This window comes from Lycorma delicatula, chromosome 4 (genome assembly GCF_047948215.1).
Source record: "Lycorma delicatula isolate Av1 chromosome 4, ASM4794821v1, whole genome shotgun sequence".
Taxonomy (NCBI): domain Eukaryota; kingdom Metazoa; phylum Arthropoda; class Insecta; order Hemiptera; family Fulgoridae; genus Lycorma; species Lycorma delicatula.
The window spans coordinates 3,097,961-3,114,296 of record NC_134458.1 but is presented as its reverse complement, the minus strand read 5'-3'; the positions used below and the strand labels follow the sequence as shown (position 1 = coordinate 3,114,296).

General features: G+C 31.5%; 1 protein-coding gene across 2 annotated transcripts in view; it reads left to right on the top strand.

The window, feature by feature from the left end:
* PlexA (plexin A) overlaps window positions 1-16,336 on the top strand; it is a 201,527-nt gene that overhangs the window by 69,064 nt on the left and 116,127 nt on the right. For both annotated transcript variants that reach the window (XM_075362153.1, XM_075362154.1), the window contains exons 3-4: window positions 9,430-9,612; window positions 10,350-10,478. In XM_075362153.1, the coding sequence (XP_075218268.1) occupies window positions 9,430-9,612; window positions 10,350-10,478 (312 nt within the window). The remainder of the gene's footprint in view (window positions 1-9,429; window positions 9,613-10,349; window positions 10,479-16,336) is intronic.

The window sequence follows — 16,336 nt, the reverse complement described above, 5'->3', positions numbered from 1 at the left end:
GCTATTTCAGTCTTTTTACTTCCATGTACGAAGTAAAGGAAGTATTGTGATCGCGAAAAAATTCTATTTTCAGATTTCAACGGAATATCCTTTTTGACCAGTTTCGGCGTGACGTCTGTTCGTACTTATGTATGTATGTACGTATTATCTCGCATAAACGATTAGCCATAGTATGTTGAAATTTTGGATTTAGGACTGTTGTAACATCTAGTTATGCACCTCCCCTTTTGATTCCAATCAGGTGAACCAAAAGCGTCCAAAATCCAAAAAAATTTGGATTTTAGACTTTTTCTTAACCGCAGTAATAAGCCCTCATCGAGAACGTTTCAACGATGTATCATATGCGGTACTTATTTTCATCGGTTCCGGAGTTATAGCCAAATGAAATTTTAATTAATAAATATTTGGATCTATCTATAAAGGGATGGCACATCGGTTTGAATCAGACTTCATTTCCTTTTTTTATTTTTTTAACTTTTTTTTAATTCTTTTTTAAATTAAATATATTGAGTTATTAATAATTATTAACCCGTTATTACAAAAAAACATGTTTACAATAAATAATAATAAAAAAAGTATGAAAAAAATCACAAGTTATTAGTGGAATAAACTTTATGGACTTTTAAAAATGCGTATATGTAATTTAATAGACATTATTACATATGTGTATATGTAATAGATTTGGTGAAACATCTGATTATTTAATATTAGTTGATAATTATAATTTAGAACGTATTATTTTTTAATTTTATTTTATTATTCTGGAATTTTTGTTTAATTTTATCTACATTAAAGTTAACTACAGAACGACTGAAAAATAGACCTTCGCAAGAACATACACACTGAAGCATACATGCTCGATCTTTAATAAATTGCAAAAAATTCGTATCTTTTAGCTCATTACTCCTCTGAGATTGTCGGACAGTATTCTCCCCAAGTCGGAGTTGATCATTTCGTTTATTTGTTTTTTATTGCCGATCATTTAATCGCTGTTTGGTTTGATATAGTTCTTGTGATCTTAATTTGTGTGTACGTTCTCTAGTTTTCAAATTTTCTCTCTCTTTATATTCATCATCCTCTCTTAATCTTCTTATTCTTTCTTTGGTTTTAACATTTTCTTCCTCCTTATATTTATCATCTTCTCTTATAGTTTTTATTCTTCCCTTGTTCGTAACATTTTCTTCTTCATATTCATCTTCTTGTCTTTTTTTTTTTTTATATATTTTTGATTCAGCAAATAATCCAATAATAGAAACTGAATATTTTACACCGTAAGGTCGAAATTAACACTTGTAACCGGTATGCAGGAGTTCACTAAACGGAACGGTTTAATTATTATTAACTTTTATTTATACGACACACCAGAAATCTCACGAAGATACGAATAATACTGATCTAGTAATAAGCGTAATAAAGGGACTTTTACTCTATCCTAATATTTCATGTAAGATTATTGAATTAATAATAGTATAAATATTCGATGTTAATAAATAATAATATCCAGCGATGGCATTACTCTCCGGTTCATTAAAGAATTGGAGGATCGTATCTCACTTTAAAATTAAATAAGTTTAAATGAAGCGGAGCAAAAAATGTGTTTATGTAATTTAATAGGCGTACAAGGAAGTCATCTAGTGTTTACATCAGATTTTTTGAGCCTGATCGGTATCTGTGTTCGGACACTTTTTTTAATATAAGCGGTTTTCTAAGTACTTAATTTTTTTCCTTTGCATGTGTTACTTATTAAATAATTTGTTTGTTCGTTTAAGTGTTATAAGTTTGGAATATAAATTCATTGTATAACTCTGTGGTTTTTTTTAACTATGCTGAATTTGTTACAAATATTAAAAGAGATAATCATTGAAGTGCGACGAAAGACGATCGATAACAAGAATGGATTTCTAATGCGAGCAAAACTACAAGAAGCACAAACCTTAGTAAAACAAGTGTGTGTACCCTACGATAAACGAATGCGAATAAAGGGAGAAAAATGTTTATTGACAGAACAACATGAAATAATTGAACAGAGAAAAAATTACTTCATCAAAAAGAACAGAATCTAATGCGAGATGGCGATTAATTAATGCGTTTCTGTCGGTGCAAAATTAATTTGGCACGGTCGAGGGAAGATAGTATTCTTTCAGATCTACCTGGGCCTGTGTTGATAACTTGTCAGTATTTTTCATACTCGGTCGTACTAGGTCGCATTATCGGATAACTCCTCTGGACGAGCAGATATTTTCAGATCGACTCCCAAATCTTGTAAGCGATCTTTAACCCCAGCGTAAATTAATTTGTACAACAAAAAAAAAAACCTAAAGTCGATAGTAGTATAAAATTATCATAAACGGTAATGTTATTCATAGTGTTTCGTAGGTAAAATAATTAATAGTAATATTTTTTTGTTAGTATTTTCTATGTGAAGTTTGCTTGGATGGCTGTCTATTACATTGATTACACTTAATTGAAAAATCAGGTACTAGTCGACGGAAGAAAATCTCAGTCGCTTACTTTATTTCGTACTAACGTTTCCCTATTATATGAATTCGTCACGATTTCTCTTCTCGGTAGGCTCTGACGGTGTAGATAAAAACTCATCGTAAAGTTGCCTCTCTTTATTTCTAGACTAAAAAAAAAGTATTCGTTCTGCAAGTCGCAGCTGTCTGCAACTATTTGACCGATCGTCTCGGCCTACTCGTACAAGCACGACGGGAGTCGCATATCTCATTGGTCGGTTATACGGATCGATCGCAAATAATGTTTTTAACCGGAATTAAAGTAATTATTTTTAAGCTTCAAACTGAATCCGTCCGAAGAAGAAATTATAAAATTCGTGTAAGCTAGCATTAATTTTCTACAAAACTGAAAGCACAGATTACATGTTATTTGGAAGACGTGAACTGTAAGTTCTGTTTTTAAAGCGTGATGATAAATACCGGACGCGATTAATAAAATAGGGATATATTATAGACAGATAATTAATGTCATTATCTGTTAAAAATGTTTTACGAGCTGCAGTTATGCAAGCGAAATCAGAAATTTGTATTTACCGTGCGATTATTAGAAACTTATTTCTGGCTTTCATTTTATTTAACCGAAATCCAATAGATCTTAACGTTTGGCTCATAGAGCTAACTTCCCTTTGGAGGACGTAATCCTAAGTTAACGTAAAACTTCTAAATCGTTCGCCTGAGTGAACCGTAAACCTCTCATAGTATTGTCTAAATGTGTTACCTATTGGACCCTTCTAGTTTTGCAAGCGGTTGAAATTAAAATTGTGAAACTTACGTTTTGCATTGCTACCTGTACATAGAGTTCTGTGTTTATATCCTTTCACGATATACACGCTTAGGCGGTCAAAACATTCTTTCGCTGATGCTGAGAGAGGAAAAGTATATAAAAGATTCCGCTATACTTAATGTACTTCTAGCGTCACCGTGAGTCAATTTGCAACAACCGCTGCTTGAATTACGTGTAGCCGTAACAGACCTGTATTCGAGTTCCCTACAAAAATATTACGTACATAAAAACAAGATATCATTTGAAAAACCTTTTTGTTGTACCTTATGAACCGCTTAGGAATAAAATTCAGCCCCTGTTAAAACTTAGTCTTTTCTGCATTATTGTTGTAATTGTAATTTATTTTAAGAAAGCTTGTAGGAACTGTGGAAAATTTTTCATAAAATGTACCCTGTTTTCACTTCTTTACTTTGTTGTTGAATTTGAACCTTTTATTACTTCATTTAAAAATTAGTGTACAAGTATATTTGAGATCACATTTTATATAACGCTAATTTTTTTCTTTTTAATATCTCTGGTGGTCGTTTTAGTACGGTAACCGTTTCTTTAAAAAATTGGTATTTTGGTTTTCAGTAAAGAATCAGATTTTTTGAAATTTCTTTTCTATGTGAATATACTTCAGTTACGTGAAACATAAATCAGCTATCACTTTGAAACGGCGCCACTTCATTTTCCTGCCTTAAGTACATAGTTACTCTTCTTATTTATGCTTACTGACTGATAAAGTCAAATTCAATATAAATTATCAAATAATGGCAAAATAATATACATAAAAAAGACTCGCCTGTCGTCGCCACTTGTTAATTTCTGGTGGCCGGGTATATTTTACGGCTGCGATTAATATAAATCGAACGGATCTTCGCCCCGCTTGAACTCGACGAAATTACTGTCGACATGCTGTCGTGTCGTGCCACGATGTTTTTTTTATTACGCTATTTTCGGATAACCTCTCAGTAGTTTGGAGTCCACAAAATTATACCTGTGGTTTGCTTTCGTTTTGGTGAAAACCGCGTGTTCGATATCGTCAATGATTTACGCAAGCCATGAAGCCGAGTATATTATTGTCTTTTGCTTCATATTTTTCTGAATTGCGTTCATTATGGTAACGAAAGACCAATCTGGTATATTTAGAAAACACTTGTCTGTTTCCCGATAGACCCTGTAAAACTCACTACTAAGGGTACACTCTCCGACATTTTGGCTTCTTACTTCACCATACAAGTACAGTACTTGATTATCTTTAAATTAATTATATATTGAAGAATTAGGTTACAATGGTTCAAAGTTTTTTTCTTTAGTCCAGAATTTATTATTGTTATGATTAACTCGGTACTGTAAGAATTCGACCTTGCACACGAGATCAAAAACTGTCACTAATGATCAAAAATCATTAGATGTTTTGAAGACGTTTGTTGAGGACCCTCATTCTAGGATTCGGAAAACTGTATTCAACATGACATAAGTTGATTTTCACTCAACAAAATTCTTAAAAACAATCATTTTCACTCTTGTAAGCTACATCTTGTGCAAGAAATTTCAGAAAAAGATTTCAATCGTATCAAATTTTGTGATACATAGTGCTAAAAATAGACAAGGACGCAAATTTTTCTAATTCAGTAATATTTACTGATGAACTGGATTTATGTTAAATGCACATTGGAATAGGTATAACTATCAATACTGGAGCCATGATAACCCCAGATGGATGAGTGTCGTATACAGTACCCTCAGAAAGTAAACATTTGGGCAGAAATCATTGGTAACCGTATTGTAGGGTCTTTTAATTTAGATAGAAATCTTAGAAGAAATGCTTATTGCAACTTGTTAGCCGATAGGATTTTAGCAAATATCTAGGATAATTTTGAATTGTCAGATAACTTATGGTTTCAACAAGATGGGGCGCCACCTTACTGTTATCTAAGGGCATGGCAAATTTTAAATGAAACTTTTCCAGCTCATGGGATAGGTCATAGAGAAGCCTTGGAATGGTTTGCTAGGTCTCTAGATTAAAAACATTCTTGTAAGCATTGTTGACTTGAAAAGGCATGCAATCGGTGAATAGGCGCATATACCTCCAAACATGATACTTAAGGTTAGTGCATTGCCAAGCTTAGAAAGAAAACATTTTGACCATTTCTTGTAGATCGGTGTGCTGTCAACATTTATTATATATAATTTAGAACCAAAAACATTAAAATTTTGTAAATTAAACTCCTCGACGGGGAGTCTTATTCTTTAAGACACTGGGGGTTGGCGTCCCCACGGGCCTAGACTCTGCAGCTTTTCTTCCCACTACACACTGAGCTGCAGAACACTTTATACTATACACATATAATACACCAAGAACACCACATAAATTACAACATATAATGGAGTGGTCCGGTTTTTAGCCGGTACTCGTGAGAACAAAATTTCAGTTCCAATTATAAATACTATGATGGTTAGTGGTCCATCTGAAAAACCACTAAACCTAGTCTTGTGAAGAGGTCTCGGTAACCTTTGTCTGACGAGAATAAAAGTCCAACCGAAGAGAACTGCAAATCATTAGACTTTAATTATAAAAATATCCGACTCGTTCTCCGAAATAGTCAAGAAGGTGCTCCTTCCAAAATTATTTATTATTATGAAGGCTTTTATTATTATTGTTTGGGCCATTAATATTCCAACATTAATTGTTTTATGTTTGGTATTGTTTCTAACACTGAAGGTAATATGAAATAAAACAAAAAAATACTATTGGATGTTGTACATGGTTTTATTACTACTGCAATTTTTCCGTTTTTGCAAATTTAATTGCTTATAACTCTAAACCGAGGGCATTTATCGAGAAACAGTTTTTGCATTTTTTCTTTTATAACTCTCTCTTTTTCCTGTTTAGCCTCCGGTAACTACCGTTAGATAATTCTTCAGAGGATGAATGAGGATGATATGTATGAGTGTAAATGAAGTGTAGTCTTGTACATTCTCAGTTCGACCATTCCTGAGATGTGTGGTTAATTGAAACCCAACCACCAAAGAACACCGGTATCCACGATCTAGTAACTCTAGTTTAAAATCATGTATGGATATGATTAAATCATTATGGTGGATATCTGGACCACTTCCTGTTAAAAAAAAAAAATTGATTTCATGTGGCAGATCCAGGAAGGCAGACAAATTTCAAACACACCATAAAGAAACGATTTTGTAATTAGAGCCGCACTTGTTTCTCCCCTCTAGCATCCCTCAGTTTTGAAATATGAAGCTGTTTTCCTACTTTAATATTATCATTTGTATGATGTCATCTCACGGCTGTTTCTGCAAATATGTTTGTCAGGAAGAATGCCTGCTTCTTGAAAAAATTTTGCAGCAGCTTCTTTACTGGCATGAAGGCAAAATTCTCATTTTCAAAGCAAAATAGATCCTCACAAAACGAAAAATGCTCATCTACTGCTAAGTAGTAAGAACAACTTTTGTGCTGCGTAGTGCAAAAAGTAAATGATAATGATTCATTATCTTACCATTTTGTAGATATAAGAAGTTTTAACTACGATACTAGTGTATACTGTACATATTAATGATTTTTTTTTTTTAATTTTTACTATAATTGTATTAATAGAAGAATGTACACATGGAAAAAGCCAGGTGATACTGCAAGGTATCAAATAGATTATATCATGGTTAAGGAAAGATTTAGGAATCAACTCATCGACTGCAAAACTTACCCTAGAGCAGACATTGATAGCTTCCATAAGTCCATAATTTAGTGTTAATGAAATGTAGATTGGTGTTTAAAAACCTGAAGAAAAGGTATCAGACGACCCAGTGGAATTTAGAGAAGCTTGAGGAAGAGGAGGTAAATAAGATTTTTGAGGAGATCGCAAGAGGTCTGAGTAAAAAAGATAAAGTAGAAAATGTAGAAAAAGAATGGGAGAATGTTAAAAAGGAAATTCTTAAATCAGCAGAAGCAAACTTAGGCGGAATAAAGAGAACCGGTAGAAAACCTTGGGTTTCAGACGATATATTGCAGCTGATGGATGAACGTAGAAAATATAAGAATGCTAGTGATGAAGAAAGTAAAAGGAACTATTAACTATTAAGAAATTCTATAAACAGTAAGTGCAAACTGGCAAAAGAAGAGTGGATTAAAGAAAAGTGTTCAGAAGTGGAAAGAGAAATGAACATTGGTAAAATAGACGGAGCATACAGGAAAGTTAAGGAAAATTTTGGGGTACATAAATTAAAATCTAATATTGTTAAACAAAGATGGTACACCAATATATAATATGAAAGGTAAAGTCAATAGATGGGTGGAATATAGTGAAGAGTTATACGGAAGAAATGAACTAGAAAAGGTTGTTATAGAGTAAGAAGAGGAAGTCAAAGAGGAGAAACAATACTGAGGTCTGAATTTAAGAGAGCATTAAAAGATTTGAATGGCAGAAAGGATCCTGGAATAGACGGAATACCTGTAGAATTACTGCGCAGTGCAGGTGAGGAAGCGATTGATAGATTATACAAACTTCTGGTGTGTAATATTTATGAAAAAGGAGAAGTTCCATCAGACTTCAAAAATAGTGTTATAGTCATGATACCAAAGAAAACAGGAGCAAATAAATGTGAAGAAGAATACAGAACAATTAGCTTAACTAGCCATGCATCAAACATCTTAACTAGAATTCTGAACAGAAGAATTGAGAGGAGAGTGGAAGAAGTGTTAGGAGAAGACCAATTTGGTTTCAGGAAACGTATAGGGACAAGGGAAGTAATTTTAGTGCTCAGATTAATAGTAGAAGGAAGATTAAAGAAAAACAAACCAACATACTTGGCATTTATAGACCTAGAAAAGGCATTCGATAACATAGACTGGAATAAAATGTTCAGCATTTTAAAATAATTAAGATTCAAATACAGAGATAGAACGACTGCTAACATTTACAGAAACCAAACAGCAGCAGTAATAATTGATCAACATGAGAAAGAAGCTGTAATAACAAAGGGAGTCCAACAAGGATGTTCCCTATCTGCGTTACTTTTAACCTTTACATAGAACTAGCAGTTAATGATGTTAAAAAACGATTTAGATCCGGAGTAACAGTACAAGGTGAAAACGTAAAGATGCTACAATTTGCTGATGATATAGTAATTCTAGCTGAGAGTAATATGGATTTAGAAGGAACAATGAACGGCATGGATGAAGTCCTACACAAGAACTACCGCATGAAAATAAATAATAACTAAACTTAAGTAATGAAATGTAGTAGAAATAATGAAGATGGACTAATAGGAAGACAAAAGATTATGGAGGTAGAAGAATTTTGTTATTTGGGAAGTAGAATTACTAAAGATGGACGAAGCAAGAGCAATATAAAATGCCGAGTAGTACAGGTGAAATGAGCCCCTTCAGTCAGAAGTATAATTTCTTTACATCAAAAATTAATTTAAATGTCAGGAAAAGATTTTTGAAAGTGTATGTTTGGAGTGTCGCTTTATATGGAAGTGAAACTTGGACAATCGGAGTGTCTGAGAAGAAAAGATTAGAAGCTTTTGAAATGTGGTGCTATAGAAGAATGTTAAAAATCAGATGGGTGGATAAAGTGACAAATGAAGAAGTATTGCGGCAAATAGATGAAGAAAGAAGCATTTGGAAAAAATATAGTTAAAAGAAGAGACAGACTTATAGGCCACATATTAAGGCATCCTGGAATAGTCGCTTTAATATTGGAGGGACAGGTAGAAGGAAAAGATTGTGCAAGCAGGCAAAGTTTGGAGTATGTAAAACAAATTGTTAGGAATGTAGGATGTAGGGATATACCGAAATGAAACGACTAGCACTAGATAGGGAATCTTGGAGAGCTGCATCAAACCAGTCAAATGACTGAAGACAAAAAAAAATTTTATTAATTTATAAAATTTGTCTGCTGATGGAGTAACATTAAGAAAGCGCTGCAAGTAGGTGAGTGTTCTTACCTTTTATCTGAACTATATCTGGTGGATTTAAATATTTGTTTTTAAAATAATTTATTTGATACAGTGGTATATAATGTTTGAAAAAATAAATTAATATATTATTTATATTTTATCTAAATTTGAGATAATGTTTATTATATACTAATTACAGGTAGTATTTAAAATTTTTTTTTTTTGTAGAAGCTGCAAACTATTGGAGAGGACTTCTGTGGTTTAGATGTAAATACACCTCTTGGTGGAGAAACTCCAATGTCCGTCACACCAGTATTAACATTTAATCATCATCTGACTGCTGTAGCTGCTACGTCAACCGGTGACTACACTGTTGTATTTCTTGGTACCAGTACAGGACATTTGAAAAAGGTTTGTGTTAATTGATTGAGCATTGTTTAATCTTAAGTACTATAATGATATAGTACTTATCATTTTTTTTTTCAGGATGATACTCATCGAAGCCTAGAAGATTGTATATAGTGGAATGAGGATTAAATTACATGATAAAATTTACAGATCATTATACTGGGAATTCAACCTGGTTATAAAGAAACTTAGATAATACAATCTTTAAATTTTGTATGTTGAGGTTTTCCCTTGATAACGTTTTTTAAATCTTCATACTTTATTCTGTACATACAGTAATTTGTCTGTAATTGTTGATATCTGTCTTCTTTTTTTTTTAGATCTGTAGAATTTGTTTAGACATGAACTGCATGGGGTTTCTTTTATGTTTTTTGTTTGATTATAGTGGTTGTGCAACATACTGCGGACAAACTTCAGATCGTTCCATCTTGACTTTTATTCCCTTTTGCTGGGTGCTCTTCTATTCCTGTGCCCAGTAGGGTTCATTTACAAGAAGAGTTGGGAGGACAAAATAGAATGCGACTTTGTGTAGACTCAAAAATTGATTATATGCATAATAAAAGCTTGGGATTTTGAATAAATTTCTAAATCTTTTGTATGATATAGTACCTCTAACTTATATCATATATTCATATTTTCAAAAAAAAAATTTTTTAAATAGTTGTTTCTGTTGTAAAACATAAATGGTGAGGAAATAAATATTCTGTATATTTTGTTTTGAGTCTGATTTTGATTTACAGGTTGTTGTTGAGAGTTCTTCATCAGCTACAGAGTATGGTGATCTTCTGGTGAGTGATAACTCATCTGTGAATGCTGATTTACATTTTGATAGTCAGCTTATGCATTTATATGTAATGACCGAAAGAAAAGTAAGTATGAAGCAGTGTACTTTAACTGTACATATATTTTTTTGATTTTATTAAATTTATAAAATTTTTTGACTGTATTATTTCAAATCAAGCTTATTGCATATATTGTAACAGAATTGTGACTTGTAGAGCCACAAAGGATTTATATGTATTTTAAATATTATTTATTTTTATATGATTTAAAATAAATGAATAATAAAATTTTTCACTAATTCTTTTAAATTAGTGATTAAGAGATTTTTTTTATTTAAATATATACATATAAATCCTTTGTAGCTTTCTACAGGAGTCAGAATTCTGTTAGAATATTAATTTTATATATAAACGAATAGTTAGTGTTATGTATAGAAAAAGAGTTTATTAATACTTCATAATGCATAAATGAAAATACAGTTTGTATACCAGTATAACTTTTATTTCATATAAGGTATGAAAGGCTAAGAATAATATCACTATAATTTTTTTTTTTTGAGAAAGAAGAAAATATTCACTCTGATACGTCATTTTGCACTCATTTGTTAATATTTGTGTTAAAAAGAAAATAAACTCAAAAAGAAATAAAAATATTTAACATTAAGGAAGAAATCGATACTAGATAAATCTGAAAAAATGAATACTATAGATATTGAAAAAACAAAATCCAGCAAGAAAAACTAGTATAACAAAGATTCTAATTCATTAGGATTTGACAATGTTTGTTTCATTGAGCAGCACAACTATTGTCACTTAGGGAAAACTGCTGATGAAAATTTTATGATGTAATATCATTATTTAATACATATAAATATAATATGCTGGATTTGCTCGAATCTAAACCACACCATACATTTTCAAAAGATTTTTGTGAAAAAAGTTTATAATTTAAAATAATAGTAACATTTATGTACAAAAAAAAGAATTACTTCAGACAATTGTATAAAAAAATAATTTGATAAGCTAATCACTAATAAAAATAAAAATGAAATTTAGATAATGAAAAGTGCCAGTACATAAAATAATTCCATGTAAGTAATCTAAATTGAATAAACATTAATTACAATCAGATAAACACTAACTTTCACTATCACTGCTGTCTCTGGAAGTGGTATCAACATCATCATTATCCTACATTAGGTTGTCTTCTGTTCTATCCATGGCGTTTGTGATGTATTTTTTGAAAGAATGAGTGAATTTTATTCCAGGCAATAGAAACCCATTCCGTTATTGATGTAACCATTTTTTTTTGTAATCTTCTTTTTTTTACTTGGTCTATGAAAGGCTTCATAAAAACAAACATTGGTGGCTGAAGTTAGCTGGCCATGTTGCCCAGGAATATCACAGTCACAGTTTTCTTTCTGTAATTTATTTTTCTTAAATTAATGTATTTAAAGGTCCTTTAAATGCATCCATCAAAAGCATTTTCAGGTTTTCATAGAGTTCCTGATCATTTGTTCCACATGGCATTTATCTCTCTTTCATAATTTCAGAAGTCATCCAACCATACTTGTGGGCCCTCACTATCACATAATCAGAAAATTTTTCATTTTTGGCATTGTTTTCTTAGTCAGTATTAGAATGTTGGTAATTTTTGGCTATCTGCCATAATATGTAGCAGTACATTGAAGAAACAGACAATTGGTCAATGGCATAAACAAGTGATCCAATGTTTACTTGCAAATCTATGACATAGAGTTTTGACAAAGAAAGATTTCCCCAAGTAGATGATTATGTTGTTCAATTTATAAAAGATGCTCAATCTAAAGCACTGCTAATAAGAATACAAATTTTACAGTTGAAGGCACTGTATCCGGTACTAAATATTTTAACTTGTTTTTCACCTTTTGAAGTTACTGTATAACTACCTGGCATATCAAAATAAAGGGGGGGGGGGGTTCAACCCTATTTCCAATATTCTTAAATTCATATGTGTGTTTTGCACAAATTCTGATAATAGGTCACTGAAACTGGATGAGCTTATCTTCAAAATCTGCAGGAAGTCTCTGGCAGATTGAAGTTTTCCATCTAAGAGAAAATCCCTCCATTTTCATAAATTTTCTGCACCAGTCTCTTGATGTGTTAAAATTTTTAATTTATCACTTGCTTCTTTTGCCTTCAATTGTGACATTTGTACTGTTACTGGCAATGCTTAGACCAAGCATCTTTTATAAATTGACCATCATTATCATCTACTTGAGGAAATCTTCCTGTTTTTGGTTCTGTGAAACCCTTTGTTATAGATTTGCAAATAGAAATTAAACCATGTTGTTTATGCCATTTATGAACATATGTTTCTTCACTATTGAACTTTCTGACAACTGAGTTATTCCTCTTTTCTTCCACTGTAAAATCACCTTTCTTTCTATAGTGGCTTCATAGTGAGCTCTTGATGTTATTGTTGGTACACCAAAGATAACATTTATAAAATTATGATGTTAAAAAAATTCAGTATGTAAAAAATCAAATAGAAAAAATGGAAATAGGTAAGTATACACAGCAGAGTTATAAGACAAATACCTACTGAAGTTCACCACTGGCAGTGGTATTTTCCAAGTCGTTACTAATGATCCCAATAACATTCTGAAAAATTACCTGACTAAGAAAGTAAGTTAAACTACCAAATTTCAGTGTAAAAAATGTTATTTACTCTTCTGAGAGGATGTTTTTATTTTAAATTGTTCATTTTTTAAAAGTTAATATTAAATCATAATAATGTACAATACTTTAAGGACTGGAAAATAAAAACTAAGGATTTTTAAAAATTTTATAATAAACCTTTTTTTGAATTAAAAAAAAAAAAGAGTTTGAATCTAAGCCACACCTAATTTGTTACTTATTAAAAGGAGGAAAAGAGTGTGGCTTAGATTCGAGCAAGCACGGTAATTCTGTTAGTGATGATTAGAATTATATTTACAATGCATCATTGATTATTATACAAGGGTGGGGTGGAAAGTTCTGAGTCTGGATAAGAAAACATTTTTTCTGGTTACATTTTGATTTTTATTTCTATAAGTCGCCATTAAATTCTATACACAGCCCAGCGTTTCACAAGGGTGCTTATGCCAGTTCGGTACATCGATTTATCCAACTCCTTAAAATAACCATCTATGGCAGCAATAACTTCATTATTGGTTGAAAATCTCTTTTCTCCAAGCCATTTTTTAGATTCGGGTATTCCATTTTAATTCAATGAATTTTCAAAAATTTTATTGCATCACTATTTTTGATTTTGATATTTGGTATATGACAACTACCAGTTTAGTGTTAGTCATTATTTACCTCGTCAATCCAAACAGTTGGTTAAAACAAGTGGAATTTTCTCACAAATTGGCAAAAAGAAACCTAGTCACATAATTGATGAAAATGTTATTAAATTATCCAAAATTTTTACCAGAATAATGAGCACAGCCAAATGATGCCAGGCAAGAAGGATTGTGTCTCTGTAAGACAAGCGGACAGGAAGAAAATTAATATTCAAAAAAGGCTTATCTTATGCAACTTAAAAGAATTGTACACAGCCTTCAAAAAAAAATAATTTAAAAATCTGTTTTTCAGCATTTGCTGATTTAAGACCTAAACTTTGTGTTCTGGCTGGTGGGTCAGGTGCTCACTTGGTTTGTTTATGTGTCACCCACCAAATTGTATGTTATCTGCTCAATAAATGAAATTTGATTATAAAATTTTCCTTTCTACTATGGTATGTGATATAGAAAATGAAACGCACATGCTGTCACAGTGTGAAAAATGTCCAGGCAGTAATGAAGTGCTCAGGTTACTGCAAGAGAGCTGGGATGATTTTGATTCAGAAATTATTTTCATACAGTGGGTTTTTGTTGAACATTGTGAACTAATTACTCAAATTCCTCCGTTTCAAGAGTACTTAGATAAACTTTCTAAAACTTTAAATAATCTAAAAAGGTTTCATTTTGTTGCAAAAAACAAGCTGATTTCCTTAACATTAAAAAAGAAAACTTGGAGGATGAATGTATTTTAATTGGAGATTCTCTCAAAATTTTCCTTTTGTGATTTAGGATGAAGTCAGTCATATCACAGGTCAAAATCTTACGCCACAGTACATCCATTTCTCATATATTTTGAAAAAGAAGGAAAATTACAAAGCCAAAGCTACTGTGTGGTTAGTAAATACTTGAAGCACAATAGTACATTGTTCTTCTGCTTCCAAAAGCAAATTATAAATAAAGTAAAAACACTGTTACCGCAAGTTAAACAATTTTTTTATTTTTCTAATGGCTCCTCAGTCCAGTATAAAAACAAAAAGAATTTCATAAATTCGTGCTACTATCAAGAAGATTTTGAAATCGCAGCTGAATGGTATTTTTATGTCTCACACCATGGAAAAGGACCATGTGATGGTATTGGTGGAACTGTAAAAAGGACTGTGACAAAAGCAAGCCTTCAAAGGAGAATTAACAATTGTTACACCTTATGAAATATGAAATTTACATTTATTACAAAGACAATATTAAAAATATAACATTTATTTTCTTTTCTAATAAAGATGTTCAAGAGACTGAAGAATACCTCAGTTCTCATTATCAAGTAATCACAACAGTCCCAGAAACAATAACCTTTCACAGTTTTGTTCCAACAAGTCAGAAATGTATTTTGAAAGTCCGGGCGACCTCTGAATCAGAAAAATTTACATTCGTATCGCTACACAAGGACATTAGTGTTTCTGATTGCTTTGTAGGTTTACCAAAGCCAAAATATAAAAATTATGTCTGTTGTGTATACGATGGCAAATGGTGGTTAGGCAAAGTCATAGAATTCAAAATACATAAAAATGAAAAGGAATATCGAATACACTTTTCCATCCACAGGGTCCTGGTACTTCATTCAAGAAATCATTGCGGGATATTCAAATATGGGTTCAACTGGAAAACATTTTAAAGATTCCCATATTTTCAAAGCTTTTTCTGTCAACTATTGGAAGAGGACACATTGCACCAAAGATGAATGAGGACATCAGTTCTACTCAATAAAAAAATGGCAGGACTAAATTATGTTAGTTATATTTGTTATAAAAAAGTGCAAGATTTATTCATAACTTCCATTAGTAGGTGTAAAATTAGGTAAAAGTGAATAAAGTGAAATTGAAAAACTTGTTAATGTACTTAAATTGTTTATCATTCTGTAATTGAGTATTTATTAATTATCAATTTATTCATTTTAATGAGTTTAGTTGTAAATTTTATAATCTGAAAAAAATACATAACATCAGTATTTTTGGATATATTGTTTATGGTTAGAAGGAACAGTGTTTTTAGCAGTTTTGTAGGCTTCATTACTTGTCAACCCCTCTTGAGTAACAAAATAAATTTTATATGGTTTTAAAGTACATAAAAAGTACGTACTACTGTAAAGATGTTAGATTTCTGCCACCTGTCCCCACATGTGGTTTTTGGGACCCAAAAATCAGGCCTTTTTAAAATCTTACAATTTGGTGGCCATTGTTTTTAATGAATGAGACTTGGTTATAGTCCAATTTTTCTTTTATAAGTACTACTAGTACCTAAGAGTTAAAAGGTAAAAAACAGGCCTGTTACCGTAAGCCCTTCATTATTTAATTTGGGCCCAAAATTTGAAGAAAAAAGACAATGATTTGTAAGTGCAACTTCAGTAAATATTGAAAGATTTGGTTATGTAACAAAATGAATTTTGAGTTCACTAAGATGAAGTTACATCTTTACTCTTTCCAAAAAGGTGTTTTTGACCCTCTGTACAATGTAAAATAAGAATGCTACAGGTCATGGAAAAAGTGATGAAAATGGCTATTTTTGCTGGTTGGCAAGTTAGAAAATAGTGTATTACTCAAGAAAAATTTTTTTTAAATATAAAAAAATATTTTTTGGCCACTACAA